The sequence below is a fragment of the Neurospora tetraspora genome (assembly GCF_033439725.1).
Source record: "Neurospora tetraspora strain CBS 560.94 chromosome Unknown B0H65scaffold_2, whole genome shotgun sequence".
In the NCBI taxonomy this organism is placed as follows: Eukaryota; Fungi; Ascomycota; class Sordariomycetes; order Sordariales; family Sordariaceae; genus Neurospora; species Neurospora tetraspora.
The window spans coordinates 6,243,677-6,266,350 of NW_026944384.1; the positions used below are offsets into that span (position 1 = coordinate 6,243,677).

Genomic DNA, 22,674 nt, shown 5'->3' on the forward strand with positions numbered 1-22,674 from the left:
ATGGAGCCTCCCTTAGTCCCTTTGTGGCCGTCAGGAATAGGTAGAGTAGACCATTTTAGAGAACAGAGCCGTTCGACTTGAATCATGGATTATGTATAATCATCACATCACCGTTGCTTCAGAAGGGTTCCTGAAGAGTCAGAAGTCTAGAACTAGGCTAAGGAAGCCTCAAAGGAAGAACCGCCCGATCATGAGTATCAAGCGAAAGAAAGGTTTTAAGGCAGCAATTCACAAGTATGAAACATCGAATCGAGCTCATAGAACCAAGTATCAGCCTAGACAGGCATCAATCAGCCTCTATAGACATCAGCCTAAACATCAAGCATACGTACGTGTAACTTGAATTCCTGGGATTCTTTTTTTTTTCCTTTATAAATCTCGGTCGGTGTAATGGTTGTAAAAGTCATCACAGCACAGCACAGACAGCACAGGCATGACTGACTGACTGACTGACTGACTGACTGGCGTTTGTTTACCTTGAGGGTTTCTATCCTTCTATCCTTCCATCCTCCGGAACTGAACCCACCCACACATCCAGCGAGCACGGAACGGAACGGACGGAAGGGAACGGAACGGAAGGGTGAAGCAGGAAACTGAAGGGGGAAGGGGGAAAGGAAGGGGGAATAAAACTGAACCAAAAAGGAAACAAGAACTGCCCTGGGCAGGGAGTACACTAACTTACTACGTAAGGCTACACTAGTTAGTACCTACGTAGGTAGTAGGAAACCTTTTGAAGGACATGATATCTACAACATTGTATTGTGTGTGGTGGTGGGCAATTACCTATTGAGTGTGTCATCGCCGCTGACCCATCGCATCGGCTGGCTACAAACTTACGAGGGCACACACGTCCTCGATACACCTTGGTAGACTACTATTAAAAAACCAGACGCGAGATGTGGCGTATACTTCAAGTTCGAGGTTATCCTTCGAAACTGGTTTTTGGCTCACTCATGAACTTGGTTGGTGTTTGTTTGGTGTCAGTAGTGCTGTTATGCTTCATGAACTGCAGGTAGCAGAAGCTGGAAGCTGTGAGGTACCCGTCGATTGATCCGTTCCTAGATAGATAGGCCGTTCGAGAGATGGATGGTTTATTACCTGTATTTGCTTTCACTACTGGCCTGAAGGTTGAGACTTGAGGAAGGTCACACGGATTACAGACCACAGACACAGACCACCTATCTATGTAAGCGGGTGAGAGGGGCTTAAGTAAGTCACCATTACTGTTATTGTTCTTCCTTGACGAGTTTTGACTTCCCCTTTGGACCTACCTGCTGTGTCATGGAGTTCTATATCGAGTGTGAAAGCGCATCAACTCTTCACTTGCAATCATGGTTTTCTCAGCTCTGTAGCATTGCTAGTTCCGTAGTTTGCCATCTATCCATCCATTCATCTGATGTAGCAGCAGTAGTAGTAGTAGTAGTAGTAGGTCTAGTGCCTAGAAACAAATAGTTCTTCTATCTCAGTAGGGTAATCTTCCTTTATATAGTAACCAACGTCATTAAATCTTCCCAGTTGTCTTATTCTTTTGATATCTTTCTTCCTCTGTTCTCTTCCATACTCCTTCCATTTCTTCTCACATCCATCCCTCCCTCCTCTTCCTTTCTTTCTATCTATCCTGGAACCCTGTTTAGACTAGTAGCAACTCCCAAGTCCCAAGTAATGATAAGGTTAGGTATAGTAAAGATAGGCAGGCAAGTAAATAGCTAGGTATTCCCCGTCCCGTCTCCAACACCAAGCTCCCCCAAAACTCCCGAAACAGCTCAAGTTCATATCTAAGCCCAACTCGCATAGATCACAAGCCAGATTTCACAAAGAAGTCAAATCATCTACTACTCCCTCTACTCCTGAATAACCTCCCCACCCATCGTCCCCTCCCCCGCCACACTATCCTTCCTCCCACCCGCACCTCCACCACCACCGAAAGCCCACCCAATCCAGCTCGTCCTCTTATTCTGCTGCGCCTGCTGCTGTCTCGCCGCCTCCTCCGCTGCGGCATTCTCCTGCACCAGCCTGAGCGGGCGCGGTTTATTCCCCGCAAACGTCGTCGCCGGCTTCTCATGGTGGCTCCTCGGCGGGCTGTGGCTGGGCGTCGACATGTCTTCCCTACCGTATCCCGTGATGGAAGACCGGATGGACTGCGTATCGGACGAGGTCTCGCTGTTGCGGACTGTGCCGGGGAAGGTAGATGTCGAGGAACGATTGGGGTTAGAGGTGAAGAAGGAGCCGCCCGAGGTGCGCATGGTGGGGGATAGAGGGGAAGCGGCTGCGTCCAGCGAGTATTGGCTGGCGGAGGAGGGGGCGACGCCCGTGTTTTTGTTGTACATGGCGCTGGCGACGCTGGCGCCGGGGCCGTATTGTTCGCTTAGCGGGCGGCCGCGGCGAGCACCGGCGCCGCTAACGGAGCGGCCGAGGCCGATGGGGATGGAGGGCGCCGTGTCCGGGTTGGTGGTGATGGGGCTGGAGACGCCCGAGCTGACGCCGAGCCCGCCGCTTTGGGGCATGAAGGACATGGGGCGCGGGCGGACGCGCGCGGCGGCGGCAGCGCCCATGGGACCGCCGCCTGTGACGATGGACTTGGCGCGTTGGGTGAGGTTGGCGCTGGCGCCGCCGGCGGGGGCAGGGGGCAGCTCCTTGTTGGTGTTGGGCTGCGCCGCGGAAGAAGGTGACTTGAAGTCGTTGGACTGGTCGAGGATGTGCTCGAATTCCTGGTGCGACAGGAGGCGCTCGATGATCTTGTTGATGTACAAGGTCAGAGCCTTATTCTGATCCTTGACCGTCTTGAGTTCGCCTTCGAGGCGCTTCTGGGCTTCCTGGTCGACTTCTTGGATGGGCTCGTGCTCGACCATATCGGAGAGCTCGTCGGCCAGGCTGGTTGGGCCGGTGGTTGTTGACCTGCCCTCGAGAGCGGCAAGGGCATCCTGGTTCGCGGAGTTGCCCATGTAGCTGAAGTCGCTGGTGCCGAAGTCGCCCTTTAATGTCCTCTCCTGGAGGAGGAGCTGGTAACTCTCGTTGTCTTCCATCAGCCTGGCATTGGCCATGCGCGCCTCCATCAGTTGCCTTTCGACCTCGCGCAGACGCCCTCCCCCTTGGTTTTCGGACTCGACCAGCTTGATCTGTGCCTCGGCCAGTTCGAGCCTCAGCGATTCGATTAGTTTATCTTTCTGGAGCAACAGCTTCGAGTTGTTCTGTGAGTTACTGCGGTGGATCGAGGAAGGGGGCGCAAAGCTTCCGTTATCGAGATTTTGCGAACTGCTTGTGGTAGCGATTGCTGGAGCAACGGGTTAGCGAATACGGTTTAGGGAAAAAAATGGTAGTGTTTGTAAACTCACAAGGTCGCCTCGCGTGCCTCACGCCCTCTTCATCCCTCTGGGCCAGACTGTCCTTGAGTCTCTGGATAACAGTCTGCATTTCCTCCTCGCGGTTGGCCATCTCGTCCTTCTCCTTCATCATGGCGCTACGCTCAGCCTCGTAGATGCTCTCCATCTCGCGCATCTGACGGGAGATCTCGCGCTTCTCGTTCTTGAGCGCCTCGATCTGCTCCTCATTTTCGTGCACCTTCTCCTCCAGCTTGGCCTGTTCCCTGGTCGCGTCGTCTAACCTGCTCTGCAGGACGTCCATCTGGCGCTTGTGGGATTCTGACGAGGCCTCGGCCTTGGATAGCCTCTCCTTGAGATCTTCTATGATGGCCAGGGTTTCGGCGCGGGCAGCCTCCTCGCGCTCGAGGTCTGCTGCTGACGGCTCCTTGGTGATATTGTTGGTGCCATTGCTTAGGACAGACTGGCGCCTTTGCGAGACGGCAGCGCGGGCTGAAACTGGGGTTCCTGATCGTATAGAGCGTGTGCGGGCGACGCTGGAGGCAGTGGAAGCAGACGAGGGCGTAGAGGCTCTGGCGGCCGGGCGCGTTGATCCCGTTGGTGTTTCCCGGCCTGATGACGCTGGCGGCTTCTTGACGACGGTTGCCATTTTGTGCTAGGTTGTGGTGTTGTAACTGCGATTCGAGGGTATAGATGGGTGTTCTAGCAGGGTAGGCAACAGGTGGTAAAGACCGTTCAGGTTGTTTGTGTAGAGAAGTTTGGATGTTGTAGCAAAAGGAACGATTCCCGTTGGAACGAAAGGGCGATCGAACTGGCGGTGGGGGCCCTTGCTCCCTTGTTGGGGGGGAATGACTGCAGGTAAAGAGGGTCCCCTGTTGACTTGGCATGCAGTTTAGGTGGTATTCTGCGCCTGCAGTAGCATGTATGCGTGCGCGCTTGCAGTGCTTGGCCCCCTTTCTTCAACTTGTTTTTGTGGAAAGATTGGACGTCTGATGGATGCAGTTGCTTGCAGTGAGTGGTTGCAGCGGTTGGTGAGAATAAGTTCAAGAAAAAAAAGATGTCACGTTTCTCTTCTTTGACAGTTAACAGTTGCCAAATCCAGAAACTAAAACAAAAGAGGACATGTAGGTTGTTTCAGAATAGAAGCACAGTGGCGTCTTGCATCCCCATCCATCCATTCTCACAAAAGGGTCGAGAAAAGGGTGATGGGCCCGATGGATCACAGGCTCCAGAAGGTCTCCAGCAACTTGAAGCGGGCGAAAAAAAGGGATTGGTCCGTGATTCAGGCCTGTCCCCTCTTCGGTCTTCTCTTTCCCCTGGTGCCTAGGTACATAACAGAAGTACACTAACAAGCTCCCCTGCAAAACACACACCGCAGGCGGAGCAACCGTCAGGTCCCGTTAGTGAAAAGCGGGTGCCATTTCGGTCCATGTCCGAAAGAAACGTGGGAACGTCAATCTATCCATCCCTCGCCTCGGTCCCTCTGCTCTACCATTGGATTCGCAGTTCCGTTGTGTAAGAAGCCGGCCGCCTCCTGAGTGACGGATGGATGGCAAGCAAAGCCACACGGTGAGCCCCGATCCGAGGCGGACACTTGTGTGTGTTGACTTTGCCGTCTTACAAACTACGTAAAATAGCCGAAGAAGGTAAGTAGGGAGCAGCGCAGCATTTCTGGTGTGACACACGTCGTCTATCTTTGGGTATACTTGTAGATGTGCTGCCCAAAAAGAATATCATCCGAAATTCTCCCTGACTGACCAATCTATTGATCGGATTCCATTGCTCTTGTTACGCCGTGTCCGTGTCAATGGGTCAACTCGAAAGGCACTGCTTCCCTGTTCAGAAACGGCCCGAGTCAACTTCGTGTTGGTTTCGAGTTTCGTCGTCTGGTCTGACCGCAGTCGTATAGGTACTCGGTATAGGTACGCATTGCGCTTTGATACCCGAATACACCATCCGAGTACCTACGTATGTAATAGCCCTTTCCTTTGAAGATTCAATGTCTTGAGAACTTGGAAACCCAGAACTGGAATGCGATATCTGGACCGCAACAACAACATCTCATTGTTCATGCATACCTATCCCCAGGGGACTCACTGCAACAATGCGTCCCGGTCACGTTGGGTGCATCATGCACTCGAAATTAGATGGTCATGGCTTCATCGTTGGGTAGTTGAGCAGGAACAATGTTTTGAACCCTAGAAGAATCCCGTCCAAGTTATATCGGCTCGATCCATTCCAGTGGAGAAAACAGCGGCCGACTTGTTCCAGAAGCCCTGGCGTATATCCATTGCTGTTTGAATATTTTGTACAGCACTAGGAAGGCTTTTGTGAGTACGACTGACGGTAATGTTTGTCTTTCTCATCCTGAACACCTCTTCTTCTCCGATCAGATCTGAACGAATGTCTAACACACTCCCCTCCTTACATCATTTGTGGTCTTCATGGGAAGAGGTTAGAGGTAGCTGTGCTGAGATCCTCAGGGCCGTGCCGTTGACGTAGTGGGCTGTATGCAGTCTAGCTTCCGAGACATTTGACATATTTGACACTTGATCCTTTTCGATATCCTTCTTGACGTTTCCCGATGGCAGAACGCATAAAGTTGACGTTGACATCTACCGTAACTGTGATGGTCCCGTACTAACAAAAATAGCAGGGGTACAGCATACAAGGAAGATAGCGGGCCATCAGCAAAGCAAGGGGGCGGCTGACTAACTCGACTAAAATGAGTAGTATGTAGTAGAACCCCTATCCCAAAATCTCCGGCTCGGCTCATTGCTAGAGCATCATGATCCTTTGATCTGCCATGACGATGATCGCTCATGGTAGTTAATATGTCAGTATGTCGCTTCAACGTTTCAAGGCTTGAATGAAAGGCTTCCCGTCTCCAGTGGACAAAATCGCCCCTTTTGTTTTGAACGTTTTAGGGTTGACGGCTCCGGATCTTCCCCAGACGGGAGGACCGGCGGTGGACATGCCTTGTGCATGTTTTAATTTCGCTGTCAATGCAACTATCAAGGTTGTAAGTTTGACGTAGAGGCGGCAACGGACTGGGAGAAAGACTACATTCCCTTGACAAAAGAAGAATACAAGATCCACGCCTCGACTTCTTTGACACGTCGGTGCTGCCGATATGTGGATGCATTCATGGTTCATCAGACGCATGACATGAGCTCAGTTGACCATTAAGAACAGATCCGACGCGAGATTTACTCCCGTGGGTGGCTTTCTTCTGCTTTAAGACCAAGTCAATACTGTATGACCGTCGTACACCAATCGCAACAAGGATGTGATCGACTGCCGCTGCCAGAATCGCATCTACACGAGAAGCTCCCAGGCTGAGGACTGACTCGGAGCAGAAAGTTCTGTGTAGAGAGCTGGGTGTAGAAAGGTCGGACTGCTTGAGGTGGCCATGGTGATATGTAGCCGGGGATGGGATCCGCGAACTGTCGCAAGATGACAGGCACCATCACTACCGCCGTCACACCCCCAGGTTGTTTATCCCGTTGTTATAGCAAAAGATATTGGGCCCGAATTTCCTTAAAAACATTCTTCTATTTGCTATCTCGGTTTCGATATAATCGCTTGTCGGAGAAATCATCGTAGGTGGAATGAATCGATCAGCAGGACAATAAACAGACATGGGCGAGAGGAGATGTAAACCTAAATGATGGACCTCGACCTTCCATAGCAAAAGCCAACGGAACCCGTGGTGAGTAATAGGACATTTTAATCTTCCTGAATTGAAAAAAATAAACCGGGAGTGACTATGGAGAAGGAGTCAAACTCGGGTGAACTTCAGGGACCGCATAGTCAGTTGGGGGCAGAAACATATCACACACGAAATCGAGGGGGGTTGGCCATGTTCCTTTTCCTGACACGAATGTCGCTCGGGAGACGTTAAGGTCGAAGCCGCTTTGTCGAAAACCGTACATTCGGATATATCACGTTGGGAGAAGGGATCAGACAGCGTTGGACAACACTTGGGTATCTTGATAGACTCGTCTTCTATTTTAAGGACTAGCCTATTGAGAGTTGCCCTGGGGCGAGACCTCTGCCCATTCAGGCACAGCGGTAGACACCGCCGCAGATCCGGTTCATCAAGCCGTCATGCCATTTTTCCATGATTTTCAAAGCCTGAACGCCGTATTCCTATGCCGAACGAGAAGATGATACTCGACGCAGCATTTACTGCTGCTGGTCGGCGAGGATGTCGGAGTCACCGGCATCAAGGATGGCCATGGTGGAGCAGCGGAAGAGCTTACCGCAGGCGGTACCGAGCTCAATCTGTAGTGGGAGGTTATGTGTAAGCCACGGAACAGGTACCCTCCAAAGCCTGAAGACAGACTTCTTCTCTGGGTGGACCCGAAGACGCCGCGGAGGGCATCTTCAGGCCGGGAACAGAGAGAAAAGCAGGCAAAGATGTTTCGATCTTTGCCATGCAGCTGCAAGGAGATATCGGGCCAAACTTACGTTGGTGCCAGTGTAGTGGTGGACGGCAGTCTTGGACATCATGGAGTAATACTCGAGCTCAGACTTGCGGAGGGGAGGGGTGTTGGCAGAGATGAGGATGAGCTTGGCCTTGCCGGAGCGGAGGGCCTTGAGGGTGCTGCGGTAGCCGAGGACGACCTTGCCGGACTTGATGACAAGGGCAAGCTGTTCAAGAGGGCATCGTCGTCAGCATTCTGGTGTTTATTTTTACGATTTTGCAGATTTCGCACACGGCGACCGGATTGAAAACGTACCTTGGCACCAATGCTCTGGGCGTCAGACTTGGACTTCTTGGGGGCCATTGCGAATGATTTTGTCGGTGAACTGAACCGTGGAAATGGGCAAGGTCTCGCTGGTGGTGAGGTCTCAAGTCGTCGTTCGCTGGCTTCAAGAAGGATTCAGCAGAAAAAAGACCATCGCGAATATTTCAGGTCCCCTCCCGTTGCGGCAGTGGAGGCCAGTGCACACTTCACCTGTCAAGCCAATCACGGGTTGGCAGGTGGGCAACTGGCACAAAGCCCTAACGCCCCACATTTTCTGGCTTGGCGTGCACCTGACCAGGCGATCGGCCTGCCTTCCCACTCTGGCGCTGGATTGGTAATCGCCCGCCAAAATCGCCTCCCCTTGATCTTAAAGTTAGAGGATTTCACTTGTCGTCGTCCCCCTCTCAACCCACGAACAACCACCTACGACCTCGTACGTGACATCATCAGAAATCCGTCAAAATGGCCCGCCGTCCTGCGAGATGCTACCGCTACTGCAAGAACAAGGTGAGCAGCATTCATGCCCGAATTTTGCGACGCCAAAATAGCCATCGAGACACCGATTTTTCGCATTTTGTGGGGCGGGAAGCCATCGATGGTGATGGTTGCGGATGGGAGGAGGAAGGACTTGGGCATGGAGGCACTAGAAGGTGGATGCACATGGGCAACGATGATGATGAACATCGCAAGAGGAGGAAATGATTGATGGAAAAAGGAGAGGAGGGATGCGACAACTCGATGTTCTCGATGGCTATGGAGGGATTCACTGTCGGTCAAGATCATCACCGACCGACATGTCGACCACTTCACATCACCACAACACCACCAGTTTGCTAACCACCCTCCCTCTTTCTAGCCGTACCCTAAGTCGCGCTTCAACCGTGGTGTCCCCGACCCCAAGATTCGCATCTTCGATCTTGGCCGCAAGCGCGCTACCGTCGATGACTTCCCTCTCTGCATCCACATGGTCTCCAACGAGTATGAGCAGCTGAGCTCTGAGGCCCTCGAGGCCGCCCGTATTTGCGCCAACAAGTACCTCGTCAAGACCGCCGGTAAGGAGGGTTTCCACCTCCGCATCCGCGTCCACCCTTACCACGTCGTCCGTATCAACAAGATGTTGTCTTGCGCTGGTGCCGATAGACTTCAGACTGGTATGCGTGGTGCCTGGGGTAAGCCCAACGGCACTGTCGCCCGTGTCAACATCGGCCAGATCATCATGTCTGTCCGTACTCGTGACTCCAGTACGTTCTACTCTTGTCCCTCTACATGCCGCTATTGTCATACTAACCCACTCTACAGACAAGGCTTTCGCCCTTGAGGCCCTCCGCCGCTCCCAGTACAAGTTCCCCGGTCGCCAAAAGATCATCATCTCCAAGAACTGGGGTTTCACTCCCCTTCGTCGCGAGGAGTACCTCGAGAAGAAGGCTGCTGGCAAGCTCCTCATCGATGGTGCCTACGTCCAGTTCCTCGGCAACCGCGGCTCTCTCGAGCGCAACATGAAGCGTTTCCCCGAGGCTTTCGCCACCGAGGCTTAAACGTCTGTCGCTGGGACAAAGAGTTGTTTCTGGGTTTAGGGTGGCGTCAACGGTCTTTTTTAGGGCTGAAATGAGGGCATGTTAGTAGCATCATGGTCTTGTTGGCACAGTCAATACACCATTCATCCAGATGGGTTTACGATGATACCAAAACCGCGATTATCTTCCTACGTCTTTTCCCAGGACTCTTCTCAGTGACTAGCGGTGGATGTTTGTCTGTTGGATGTGATTGCTATGGGATTGGCTCGTTTGGGAGACCAAGGGGCGATTGCAGGCGTTGATTTCAAATCAGCGACCCGGCCGCTGGAACACGTTGGGCGGTTGGTTCGGAAGCATCGGCTCTCATGGCGCTATTCCATAGGGGCACAGGCTTATGCTAGCAACCAATCCGTAGCGATTCCATAGGCATCGAATTCTAGACCTAAACGACATTGCGTATTCTAGGCGAATCTTGTCAGTGACATCATGGTAAACAGTTTCTGGGTCTGAGAAAGATAAGTTGCTGATAAGCCCATCAAGGTTATCGTCTTCATATCTCCGCTCATGATGGGAAATAGATGGGATAACTCACAGCTCCTCAACAGGCTCGGCGGTTCCCCGGACTGCACATCATGCCACGCAAACGTTGAGTGAAGTCATGACTACAGTGTTGATCATGAATGGGCTAGAAGTCATCAAATCTGGGGAGATGCCTGGCACGACCTTGTTCGAAAAAAGCAAAACATGTCGTGCATCATTGAACCAACAAACTCGCTACACTACAACTCACAACAGAGCCAAGATACCAGCAACCAGGGATCGGTTTATGCCAAAGGATACCTTAGGACTTGTCAGTGATCTACGGGGTGCCCTCATCAAGACCCCTCAAGGTGAAACCCAAGCTCAGCCAATGCATCGGCTGTTGAGGAACCGCATCCCGTCTTGCCCGTCGCAGCTCCCCGTCCTGTCCCCGGCCGTGCTTCGGTGGTGATTTGTCCCGTTCCCATTTAAGGGTGTAGTGGGGCTTATCGCCAACTTTTAATCGCAGACGGACTAACTTTCTCATTGCGCGCGGTCATGCAAGCCGATAAGCCAAAATACAGTCCCTGCCACAAAAAAAACGGCCCGTGATTTTTTTCCCCGCAAAAAAGGGCGAAACTCGACTTCGTCACTCGAGGATTCTAACCACTTCAAGGTATCAAAACAAAGATGCACTTCCAGGCTTAGTATAAGAATAGTATTTAAGTACATCTAGGAAGGTTTGGCTTCATTTCAGTCATTCGTGGTGGTGTAATGAAGATGCAAACTTAGAGTCGCGATGATGAAAAAGTTATAGCGGGCTTATAGGGCACTTTAGTAGATTGAAATTCGAGTCCGTATCGTCGTTTAACTTTATAACCAAATCTCTCCACTACGTTACATTGCAACGGAAGGCAACTCTCTTTATAAGTATTGCCGGGTAAATAACTATTTGTATCTTTTCCGGCATGCTTTTATCTTTATAAACGGTCATTTTATCCGTGTATGAAAGTGGTGAGATTTGGCCTTTTAAGGTGTGAAAAAAACGGGGCGTTTTTTTGTGGCAGGCACTGTACACTTCCAGACATCCTACCGTAGCATGGGACCGTGTAAGCTGAGAGCTTTCCGAAATGCCAAAATCCCATGTCCAAGGATCTTAAGAGACTGAGCAAGCCAGTCTATCCGTTTGGGCAAGCTATCTACTGTCCAGACAGGATGGACTCCTTTGCCAATCATGATCTAGTCAAGAGACTGCTCACCGATAACAGCGAGCTCGAAGGGGGGACTGTCTGACTCCCATCGCAGGCAACGGGAACGGTAAAACGGGAGACGGAGCGAGTCGAAGAATGATGGGACGAATTTCACAATGGTATGGCATGATGAGGTCAGAAGCCGGTGGGGCTCAGGCCCTGGGCGATCTAGACAGGAGGAAGATGGGGGGGAAACAGAGGGGAAACTCAAACAACCAAGCTGAACTGCTGCAGTGCTGCACTGCAGCGGTTGAAACAATGAGAAGAGAAGAGAGGGACAAGGGGGGACAAGGGGACCTCATGGACTACCTACCAAGGACCTAACCAGTCGTCTCAGTGCAACCACCACGTAGGGACAAGCATCCATGATCAACCATGCCGTGTGACCTTTGGCTTGGGAGGCAATCCCACAGAGTGATGACATCCCGTGCTTTGTGTCGATGCCGTGAATCTGTTGCGGACATGGACTTGGATCGACCTCCAGGTTTCTCCGCTTTCTCCCAAGGAAGAGCTTCTCTCTTGGAACCTAAGTCAAGCAGGTCAAGGAGCTCTCCTACCTGGTTCTGTTGATTTCGTCAGTACCCGCCGTTAGCTTTGGTTTTTGCCCTGACGTGCTTCGGTTGCACACTTTCTCTTTGACGAAAACCAAGGCTTCGGGTTGAATTTCCATTGTTGCCGCGGATAAGGGAAGTTGGACCAGTTCCAGACAAGAAGAGGAAGAAGTCCAAGAAAAAAAAGGGTGAGTCACACGAAAAGGGGGCGCACGCAGGTGGACGCAAGTCGGCCAATATCCAATATCTCGACTCTGCACAACTGGCGTACAGCAGACAGTGAGGTGTTTGGAGGAGGAGAACAGAGGCACAGAGGATCCAATATCAGAAACTTGCGAGATTCCATTCCACCACGGCTTCGTACACGGTGCTATCGACGGCAGTACCGTACGACGGAAGCTTGTCAACTGGAAGCAGCAGAACACTCCAAAAGGCAACGTCAACAACGAAGCTGCCAAGCTGAAGGGGAAACAAACATTCAGCCTACTGCAGGACCAACCTCGAAAAGTGACACTGACAACGACAAGGGGGTTTGTTAGTCTAATGGTTGGACGGGACTTGAACCCCACGGCCACGCCCTTTTTTCGCCCTAAAATTCTGGATCCATTCATGATCCGATTGCTCTCTTCAGGACGAGTTCCTCCGTCACCGCCTCCAACGAGACAAATTGGTTCGTTTGTTGATTTGCGACAGAGGTACCTACATACACCTACCGGTGATACCGTGCAGCATCAGCATCAGCAGCAGCAAGCAGAGGGCAGCATTAGCACGTACATCTGTGGTTAGGTTGATGCAACGCTAGGAGATACCGCTGCTACAGGCTACGGGGCTCTAGGGGCGATCCATCCGTGGATGCTACCTATCAATTTGAGTTTGCTGCCGCTATCAACCACAGCTGGCGAAAACAGCAAATCACGACAAAACAACCTCCAACTTATAGCGAGCGAGTTGCGAGTTGCGGAGCCCTTCTTGGGCCGGGGAAGCGCCGTCCTAGACAAACCGAACCATTCCACTTAGGACCCCCTCCAGGCTAGCCGCAGCTGCAAATATCAAACTTCTTCTTTCTTGTTCCTCCTTACGCCCATCCATCATATCTTCCTTCTCCCGTCCTTCCTCCAGTCAGCTACCCATCCATCTTATCTCTCTTTGTTCGCCTCCCGTCATTCATCTATAATTTACCTATGCTCATACCCATACGCCCTATTGTCCTTCGAGTCCCCTGATTCCTGCGCCAAGCAAACAAACACCAAAAAGGTCAACTCTTTCCTCTCTCCCCTGGGACGACGATAAGGATAGGGGTTACTTAGCGCGAAACCGCCTACCATGGCCCTCCACCAACCGGCCCGTCAGCTCCAGCAACAACGAAATCGCCTTCTCTCGAGCGATGGCTCTTCAGCCGTCTTCGCGCCCCAACCGACAGGTGTGGGCGAGTCGCAGACATGGGTTCTCTTCACGCCCGGCACCGACGCCGGCACGACAGCTTCCTACCTCAGCGACTCTATCCACGATGACCAGCAGCTGACGCCCGGCCGGTCGCGGGTTAGCGATCTCGGTAGCTTCGACACCGCAGCCCGTTCCGACTTCAACTCGCAAAACGACAACTCGGTAGTGCCCTCGGATTTCCTCGAAGAGAAGAGCATTGCGGAGGAGGAGGAGGAAGAAGAAGAAGAAGAAGAGGAGGAGGATCCCGAGTTCGACAGTCTCGACAGCCACCTTCCAGACTTCCGAACGCCTCTCGGGCAGTCGCCGCAAAATGCGCATGCGATGCCCGTTTTCCCCAGCCATGACGGCATGGGTTCGTTTCAGTTCAAGCCTCCGGGTATGAGCAGCGACATCCAAGAGCGACTATACCAGTTCGAGCGACTCAACCCCAACCGCATTCAGCGTCGCAACGACGCGCTCGAGCAGATTCATATGGAATATGGCGGGCAAGAGGTGGAAGACAATGAGCGCAACCGGAGGATAGAGGCATGGCGGTTGGAGCAGAGCAAGCTGTTGCTCGAAAGAATAAAAAAGGAGACAAGGAGGAGGCAATCGCAGACTTCTCTACGCACCGTAAACTCTGCCAGGAGCGCGGGCGATGAGGCCGCGACCGTGCTGCATCAGCTCGAGCAAGACGATGCGGCAAGCCTCGCAAGCGATGATTGGCATGATCACGATGACGAATACAAGGCTCAGTCCGCCAGCACAGAAACGCTCAAAGAAGCGATCGACAAGGAAGCAAGCGAAGGGATAATAGGGCGGACAAGAGAGGCAATCTGCAACCTGATAGGAGTCGACGATAGGCTCCTCGCCATTCTCCTAGGCGAAGCCCTCCCTGACGAGGAAGAGCTCTCCACTACGCCTACGGCATCCACGACTATAAACGTCGACTCACAGGTACAAACGTCCGAGGATTCGACATGGCAGTTGCGCATGCTAAACCGGATAGCAAAAGAACTCGGGGTGCTGATTCACCAACTATCAACCTCTCCCCACCCCGGCGCCTTTTCCACCTACACCCGGGTCCAGCAAATACCCCTCCCATACGCCGGCCTACCAGTAATTCCCGAGGCCTCAGCCGTCACCAACAACGACTCTTCATCCAAGGATGGTTTCCGCACAGACAGCGATGTGGTATCCAACATGCCCCAGTTCAAACCGACCATGACCCAGCCCGCCACGGCCCCTGTCGTCTCCGAACAAGGACAGGCCTCCGCTGCCACTCCCGCTCCCTCAGAAGTTACATCCTCCAAACTTACCACGTCCACCGGGCCGGCCCCGTCCGACGTGACCTCAACAACAGGGGCAGCACCACCCACCACCACCCCTTCTCTCCCCCAACAACAACCAACCTTCACCCAAGACGAATGGGAACAAGCGCTCGACATCGGTCTCATCTTCCGCTACCTCCGCTCTCGCTTCTCTCCTTCCTCCCGACCTCCCTCGCCCACCTCTTTCTCCGGACCATCCCTGACCCCCTCCTCCTCCTCCATCTTCGCCACCGCTTCCACAGCCGATCTAGCAGCCAAAGCCGCTCGCGTGAGACAACACCATCCCCTCATGTCTCACAATCGTCGCCCTCGCCACGCCCCCGCTACGCGCACCTTCAAAGTCAGCACCCCCTCAGGCCCCAACAGCGTCACTTCCCCCACCAACGCTGCGGCAGCCGCGGCGGCAGCCGTGGTGTCGGTGATGAGGCAGCGGGCGGGGAGCTGTGCTAGTCAGAGTACGCAGAGGAGCGCTGCTAGGACGGGGAGGGGCAGTGTGAAGAGAAGGAATAGCGGGGCGTCGACGGCTACTGGGAGGGTGAGTCATGGGAGTAGGCATTATTGGGATTTTCCCAAGGGGCCGGGGAGTGTTAAGGGGGGGAGTGTGATTGCGGGAGCGGGAGGGGGGATGGGGAGTTGGGGGGAGGTTTGAACTGTGAACTGGGTGACGATATGGGGTGTTGGATGTGGTAATGTGCATGGTTGGGAGGGGTAGATAAAGTGAATATTTTTGGACATCATCGGTATTGTATAATAGATAGTAATATGGGTCAGCGGGGAGTTTTTGGTTGAGGTTTACGGCCTACGTACGGTCTACGGGGAGGAGACGAGGCGACGACAGCCCGGGGAGGCGATGGGAGCGAGGGGAGAGGCATATTGCATTCTTGCATGTTGGCATCACATCATATCATCACATCACATCACATCGTTTATCGTCGTTATAGTCTTTCTTGGGAATTCCAGGGGAGAATAAAGCCCATTTGAAGATACTACTGATCTCGAACAACCAACGTGAATCCGACAGCCCTACGTAGTGACCCGGGGGGGGGGGATAGACAGACTTGTATCACATCTGCTGTCTTCTGATGTTGTGAATATTTCGTAGCCTTTTGTAGGATAATATTCACACAGCTTCGCACAGCTTCAATACCACCTAACCAACCGCGGATGTCTTCCGGACGTCCAGAACCAGAGAACCAGTCTTCCGCCTTGGATTTTTGCGTGATTGGTGGTTTCGTCAGCCTTTCTCTCAATGCTACAGGAGGTCAAGGTGAGATTGAAGCGAGAAAAGAAGAAAATCATCACTCCTCTCTTGGGCTATAGCCAGGGCGGGCTCGTCGATGGAGGATCCAGAACCTAAGATCATGGGGTGAGGCGGGACAGGAGACTGGGTTTTTGTTGCCAGGGATGAGGACTTATGGATGGCACTTATGGGTAGATAGATGAACAGGAGGCCAGAGCTCCTTCTGGATTTTATAGGGGTCTGTACGAGGCCATTCCCAGCTTCTCTTCCCGCAAAAGAACGGATAATTGGCAGCCAGATCGTGAAGCTGTTAGCCTTAGACTTGGAGCCATGTAATCCAACCCGTGGAGCTACTGGTATAGGTAGTGAGAGAAGAAGAGCTTTGAGAGCGTACAAGTGTAAGAGATCTGGGAGTGAAAGAAGGAATGTGAGTTGCAACGCTAGAAACGCTAGCTTATGCAGGGATGTTAAGTGGCTTTGGGCCAATCAGGGGGTGAGTTTGAGAGTGATTGAGTTCGGGGACGTCTTCGGTGCGGATTCGGGGCTTCTTGCTTCTTGCTTCGGTTGATGTCTGCACGTGTTGAGGTTTCCTTTTATCAAGTTGTTCAAGTAAATTCAATGAGCATCGGTGTTCTACATCGAAAGGGTTGTTTGAGGAATACAGAATCGGGAGAACTAATGTCAAGACTTTCCTTGGATAGTTCCTTTGTCTTGTTGACTTCGGGCAAGTGGTTCTTGCCCCGTAAGGTACCTTTCCACTTGTGGTTTCCTTATCTTGTGCCGCATCAGTTCCGGTCAGGTTCAAGCTTTGAGGCACCTTCCCTTAATGATAGGAGTGCTAAGCATACTTATTGACTCAAACTTTGATCGCCATTTTTTTTTCTTTCAACTTTTGTCTGAATCTTCTCGATACTGACAACGTCCTGTCCTCATTGAAATTGATCCCCAAAAACATGGACATTCCTCCAGCATGCCATCACGAATCCACACCCCGCCCGCCTTATGGTGACGGGGATCCACTCCAATCAATGCACTCCGACTTCGACCCCTGTCACCCCAGCAGCCCAGAAGCAACTGAAAGTTCTGGCGTTGGGCGTGTGCAGACTGCAGCATGTCCACTGTTGCTTGTTTCCAATGCGCCTCACTTTTCCCTTCGGCTTCTCGACATCCTCGATATCCTCGACATCGTCTTCACCCATTGCGCTACGTCTGCCTCGCGCCCGCGCCCATTCTCTGTCCAGCCTCGTCGCCGTACCGGTGATCGCAAACCTCGGTCGACGCGCGTCTCTACCTGATTAATCAGTTTCGGAAATATAAGTTGTTCGTTTCCCCCGAATCTGATGTTGATGCTCCCATCTCTCGTCCCGTCTTCCTTCCCCGCGCTTCTGCCTAGGCGGCCACCACTCAACAGCTTCAATGTCAACAATTGCATTGTCGCAACTGTTTTCTTTGATCAATCCGTGGTCAGCTTTACCTTTACTAACTGGAGATAGTAACATGAACTAGATTCCCAAGCAAACTCTGATTGCGATCCGGCTTGGTCTGGCGTTGGGTCGCATCAAAGTAGGAAAGAAGGGAGCTCCGTTCCACCACCATCACGACGCGCCCACCTCGATTGCTCAGACCTACACATTCGCGACTCGAACATTTCCAAACCCTCGTCCTCTTGTCATTCCCGACTACAACCGACCGACCCAATTATCGTCCGAGCTCGATCGCATCCGGACCGGAAGCAACGCGCCTCCTTCGACCACCACACAAACTTCCCCAGGAGATGGTGACCCAGAATCCCAATGGCCGCAAATTCTTTCGACGCCCCTGGGCCTCTCCCCAGCTTCTTAGATGATGGACAAGCCATATGGAACTCGGCCTTCCCCGTGCTGCCGAGGGGACCTTGCAACTACACAGATCCCGCCCTGCCGCGCTGCGGTTGCCGCCGCTTCTGGATCAAGCTGAATGCCGCGCCCGATTCTGCCGAACTCTGCCAGTGTTCCCATCATGCCTGCTTCCACGACGATTTCCCGGCCCCTTCACAGCTCCCGCCCACTCCTTCCCTTGCATTTGCCGGTCTACCTTCCCCCTATGGTCAGGAGAAGCCGAACTCGGGGATGAGCAGCCAACGTACAAGGGAGCTACTAACTCCAATGGAGGAAGACCACCCATCTCTTGCTGCGCCCACCGTGTCTTCCCATCTTGGGGTCTCTAGAGATTTCGGCCTTATGAATTTCCACGCTTCCGGTTTCAACCAGCGTGTAATGGCTTCCCAACCCCTACAGATCGAACCCCTTCAGATTCAGGACCAACCACACCAGTCTTTGGAGAAGCAGGCTACCATTCCGGATGCCGCTCCTGTCACCGGTTGGGGAAATGGGAATCATACCCAGAAGACTGATGTTTACGGGGATACACAGCCGTTGAGCCCGGGTTATTTCTTAATGCAGTCCCAGGCCCCCTCAACTACAGCTTCTAGCCAGATGAGATATATGGCACCATTTTTCGGAAAGGGACTGAATACACTAACACGCCCATCTGCACCCAGGAATGAAGCCTCTATTCCCGAGAAGGGGGCAGAGGATGTTGAGGAACAAGCGCAAGCTAACGCCCAGGATGTACGTGGCCCTATGGACTTGATGGTGCCACCAGAGTATAGGCGAGACATGACACCCAGACCTGGATCAGCACATAACCAATCTTTCCTCGCTGTCAAGGATGATGTGAAACAGTTGTCGGATGTTGTCAACCTCCAGGAGCAAAGGATAGACAGGCTTGAGAACACCTCCTTCTCAGTCATCGGTCACGACGAGTGCTATGACAAACACGAACACACAGATCTCCGAGTCACGGACCTTGAGTATCGTGTCGACGAGCTAGAGAAGATTTCGAATGACAATGCCAGTGTCGCCGGCGCAAGCGTGGTCTCGGCGGCATCTAATAGCACAGTTCGTTCTTCCCAGAAGGTTACTCTTAGCCAGTTTCAGGCCCTACAGGCACAGATTAGCGAGCTTCAGGCGACATCTCTCCCAACATATAATAAACCTTGGGATCTGGAGGTTGTGTTTCTACCGTTTCCTCTCAAGGGTATCTGGGTGGATGCCCGCAAAATCTTCGACCGGCGACAGTCAATGGGCCCCGATGAAGACTGGACACAACTACCTAATACATTGAGCAGAGCCACGCCGGATCCTCACGACCCAGGGTTCTCGGAATGGCCAGGACAATATCCCGATTCTGGCTGGCTGCTACCCAAAGCCTTTGCAAATGGGCGGATGATCGATCAAAGACTCAGGAGCCGCGGCTTCATCAAGACAGTCCAAGTGAGAGGGCCGGACGCCCGTGATGTTCAGCTGGCAATCCACAAAGCTTTTGGCAATGTCCTCGAGCCTTCTTCCCACCTAATCTACCACAGTGGCAAAGCTGCGCCTGAGTCACCACTGAATGAGTTCCTTGGGTTGCGACAGGACTGGGTGCCTTTGCGCAAAATCCACCGAGATAACCGCCTCCGATTCCTCGCTCCGGCCGAAATGGCAACGCCAGCTCTTTGGGGCTTCACCTTCCTGATGTCTAGCGTCGTCATGAAGGCCCCTAAAACCATTGGGACGCACCGTCTGTACATCACACAGCCAGAGGCATACATTCAAGATTATATCATGGGTAATCGTGCCCTGATGCCGGGTTGGACATGGCAAAGGATACGCGAGCTCAGCCGGGTATACCCCGAAAAACATGATCCTGAGGAGACATGCAGTGATCGTGATGACACCCCGGAGGCAGATGCCCTTGAAGAATGTTGGACTAGGAGCGACGTCCTTGACGGGCTGCCCATTACAGACGCCGCGAACCTACGGAATAGCCCTGTGCAGTTATCGTTCGAACGTTCCGATATGGCTTCGTTCCATACTGCTTCATCATTCGTCAAAGCAAACGGAACGCGAGCAGAGTCGCCGCGGGCAGTATTGCGAAAAGAGCGAAAGGCCTCCTTGACAGCCCTTTCGCGGTCCCGTTCATTCTCGCCATCTGGCCCGTCCACCATTTCCCCGACTGGGAGCCGTCACAAACAGCCGTCCTTCACCCGCCATGCGATGAAACCATACGAAAGACCTTATGATCGTCGATCCTCTCCCCTTGTGCCTGAGCGCAGCCCTTTTGTTCCGGCTGAACATTACCGAACTCCACCGACCAATGCCTTTCCAACACCAACTGCGCCGATTAAGAGACGACGCAGGAAGGATCCGACAGATCTTGGCTACCCCCGCCAAACCACGCCCCATCATGATCGTGATCGCGATCGTGATCGGTTTATGAGCCGCTCGCCTTCCCTTGCGCCGCCCAACCGGGGCGATAGGAAGTCTACACCTGGCTGGTACGCCACGCCGCACAGCGAACACCCTTCTTCTGAGTTCGGGTTCCATCGCGGTAGCAGCCGCGGGCCTTTGCTCCCCTCGGACGGCTATGCTCAGGACAGCGATCAGGAGATGACGGGGCTGTCCAGCGGGAGCGACGACGGCAACGATGAGGACGACGAGATGACGGACTGCCCTATTGACAACGAGGCCACCCCAAGACGCTCCAAGTCTGTGCAAATACCGCGTGCCATTCCCGAATCAAGCTCCAGTTCTTCCGAGAGCGACTTCTTCGATATCGATGTGGATGACCTCGACCGAGATGACGAACTAGACGGGGCAAAGACGGATGGCGAGGGTCAGGGTCAGGGCCACGGCCACGGCCAGAAAAGACCGTTGAAGTCTCAGGATATTCCGAGGGCGGGCATCGAGACCGATAACGAAGACTTCGGCCGCTTCAGTCAACATAGCAGTCTATTCCATGATAGCCAGGAAGACTTGAACATTGACTTTGATGAGGGAACCCAAGAAATTGGCTACGACGATGACGATGGTGACGGAAACCAATCCGATAAGTCGGAAGCACCAAGCGAGTATCCTAGCAAGAATATCTCCGCTGTCCTGTCGCCAGAGACTACGAAACTACCTAGTCCGTTGATCACCTCGGGGAGCGGAAGTCGGAGCGGTAGGCAAAGCGGTAGCCAACAGCAACAGCAACAGGGTCATCCACAGCAATACCCATACCCACGGGCGCTCACCAAGAGCCAGAATTTGGTCCTGGAGATTCAGGATCTGATCCGGTTGGGCCAGCCACAGCCAGAGCCAGATCTACCGCCACAACCTCGGAGCCAGGCAGGGAGTCAGGTGGCGACTCAGGCAGAGAGTCAGGAGCTAGGTGAGACTTACGTGCCAAGATCATCGCAGGCGACGACCATCGCTGCAACCACCACAACTGCGGGGGCTTGGGATACAGGCACAGCCACGGCTACTGCCATGACGACGACGACCATGTCGAAGGGGAAAGAAAGAGAGACAGGGGTAGAAGGGGCGGAGACGGAGACGCAGATATGGCGAGGGAAAACTGCAACTACAGCGGCAGCTGCAGCTACGGAAATAGGACCGTCATGGGTGGCGTGGGCAGAAACGGCGACGGGGAAGTGGCCGGGGTTTGAGTTTAGGATTCATGAGGATGAGACGAGGACTGAGTAGGGTGGTTGAGGATGTCAAAGTGAAGAAATTCAACCAACGAAGTGGGGCACCAAAGCGGGGAGTCGTGAGAATTCTCGTCGGTCCCTTTCTTTGGGGGTTTCCTTGTGTGCGGCGGTAATGGTTAGTTATAGTTATGGGGAGTTAAGGTAATGGATATGGGTACATGGGTACATGGAGTTTGTTGTCGATATTTTGGGAGTTCTGAGCACGTAGCGGGCGTTCAATCTCAATGTCAAGGGTGTAAAAGGGAAATATGGAACGGGGATTCATACGCGGAGTTCAATTTCACTTGAGGTTCGGGCAGGTCTGTGCTCAGGTGTTCAAGGTTCAAATCGAATGAATGTAGGTGAGCGATGAAGAGAGCGTTATTTGGTATCCGGTATTTGGTATCCGGTACTGGTACTTTCCTGGGTCTCTCATCTATACCACTGCGTCGTTACTGCTGCTACTTCTACTGCCTTGTCGTTCATTGATACCACTTCTGTTGGGGGATACCAGATTTCTGCAGCATCTTCACACATGAATTATTGTCTGGGGATAAGGCGTAGAAGGAGGAGGACAGAGATTGCCTGGCCGGGTGGGTGAATGGCTACCTATACAGTACACCCACAGACCAGCAAGTAAAAAGGGCATTTAATATTACCCCCTTTGCCTTCACTTTATGATATCTGCAATACATAGCTATCTGCCTTCGTTGGCTCCCACGAACGAAGATGGAGCAAGACCCCCGAGAGAGTAGAAGACGACGGAAGGATAGTCAGTGTCTAGACGTCTCCACTGACACCCATCATAATGTACCAGTCCAGTTCGTCACGTATCTCACTCACAATCCGAGTAAACCTTGGAGTCTTGCGCTCTCAACAAGCAAAGAATAAGGGCAAAAGGTCGGGTACCTAGGTAGGGAGTAATAAAGGGGAGGAAGGAGAATAAGAGGAGATATCACAGGGCTAGCCTGTGATGTGGTTGCACTGCACTGACTGCACATGTGCCATGCCAGAGCTGGTGCCATGGCCCAGAGCCATGCACTCACGCACTGGTCACATGCTCTAGTCACGTGCAGTCTCACGTGCGCGCGCACGGACTCGCCTGTCTGGCTCTCGCCCATATAGCCAGTCCTCCACGCACACTTCCCTTTCTCTCCCTCGTACAACAACGCATATCTTACCCTACCCCCAACGGTGCCCTCTCGCCCAGTGATAGGAGGAGAAGAAGGAATGAGGTGATGTA

At 52.9% G+C, this 22,674-nt stretch overlaps 6 protein-coding genes across 6 annotated transcripts; 3 read left to right on the forward strand and 3 right to left on the reverse strand.

The window, feature by feature from the left end:
* Positions 1 to 1,646: 1,646 nt before the first annotated feature.
* On the reverse strand, positions 1,647 to 4,170 carry B0H65DRAFT_142641 (uncharacterized protein). Its single transcript, XM_062820953.1, has 2 exons — positions 3,333 to 4,170; positions 1,647 to 3,271 (listed from the first exon to the last, which is right to left on the reverse strand). The coding sequence occupies exons 1-2, from the start codon at positions 3,964 to 3,966 to the stop codon at positions 1,842 to 1,844; spliced, it is 2,064 nt and encodes a 687-aa protein (XP_062685303.1). The 5' UTR covers positions 3,967 to 4,170; the 3' UTR covers positions 1,647 to 1,841.
* A 2,917-nt stretch (positions 4,171 to 7,087) lies between these two features.
* Positions 7,088 to 8,418, reverse strand: B0H65DRAFT_459737 (60S ribosomal protein L30). The gene is made up of 3 exons (XM_062826478.1): positions 8,063 to 8,418; positions 7,791 to 7,973; positions 7,088 to 7,604 (listed from the first exon to the last, which is right to left on the reverse strand). Exons 1-3 carry the CDS (start codon positions 8,108 to 8,110, stop codon positions 7,506 to 7,508), a joined length of 330 nt encoding a protein of 109 aa, XP_062685304.1. The 5' UTR covers positions 8,111 to 8,418; the 3' UTR covers positions 7,088 to 7,505.
* Positions 8,351 to 9,723, forward strand: B0H65DRAFT_142677 (60S ribosomal protein L10). The gene is made up of 3 exons (XM_062820954.1): positions 8,351 to 8,578; positions 8,928 to 9,312; positions 9,371 to 9,723. The coding sequence occupies exons 1-3, from the start codon at positions 8,534 to 8,536 to the stop codon at positions 9,604 to 9,606; spliced, it is 666 nt and encodes a 221-aa protein (XP_062685305.1). The 5' UTR covers positions 8,351 to 8,533; the 3' UTR covers positions 9,607 to 9,723.
* A 1,984-nt stretch (positions 9,724 to 11,707) lies between these two features.
* Positions 11,708 to 12,872, reverse strand: B0H65DRAFT_142790 (uncharacterized protein). The gene has a single exon (XM_062820956.1). The coding sequence runs from the start codon at positions 12,514 to 12,516 to the stop codon at positions 11,908 to 11,910; it is 609 nt and encodes a 202-aa protein (XP_062685306.1). The 5' UTR covers positions 12,517 to 12,872; the 3' UTR covers positions 11,708 to 11,907.
* On the forward strand, positions 12,873 to 15,670 carry B0H65DRAFT_142789 (uncharacterized protein). Its single transcript, XM_062820955.1, has one exon. The coding sequence runs from the start codon at positions 13,229 to 13,231 to the stop codon at positions 15,305 to 15,307; it is 2,079 nt and encodes a 692-aa protein (XP_062685307.1). The 5' UTR covers positions 12,873 to 13,228; the 3' UTR covers positions 15,308 to 15,670.
* A 2,021-nt stretch (positions 15,671 to 17,691) lies between these two features.
* Positions 17,692 to 21,447, forward strand: B0H65DRAFT_421111 (uncharacterized protein; the record flags this gene model as incomplete). The annotated part of the gene is made up of 1 exon (XM_062824320.1): positions 17,692 to 21,447. The coding sequence occupies one exon, from the start codon at positions 17,692 to 17,694 to the stop codon at positions 21,445 to 21,447; it is 3,756 nt and encodes a 1,251-aa protein (XP_062685308.1).
* Between the last annotated feature and the right edge of the window lie 1,227 nt (positions 21,448 to 22,674).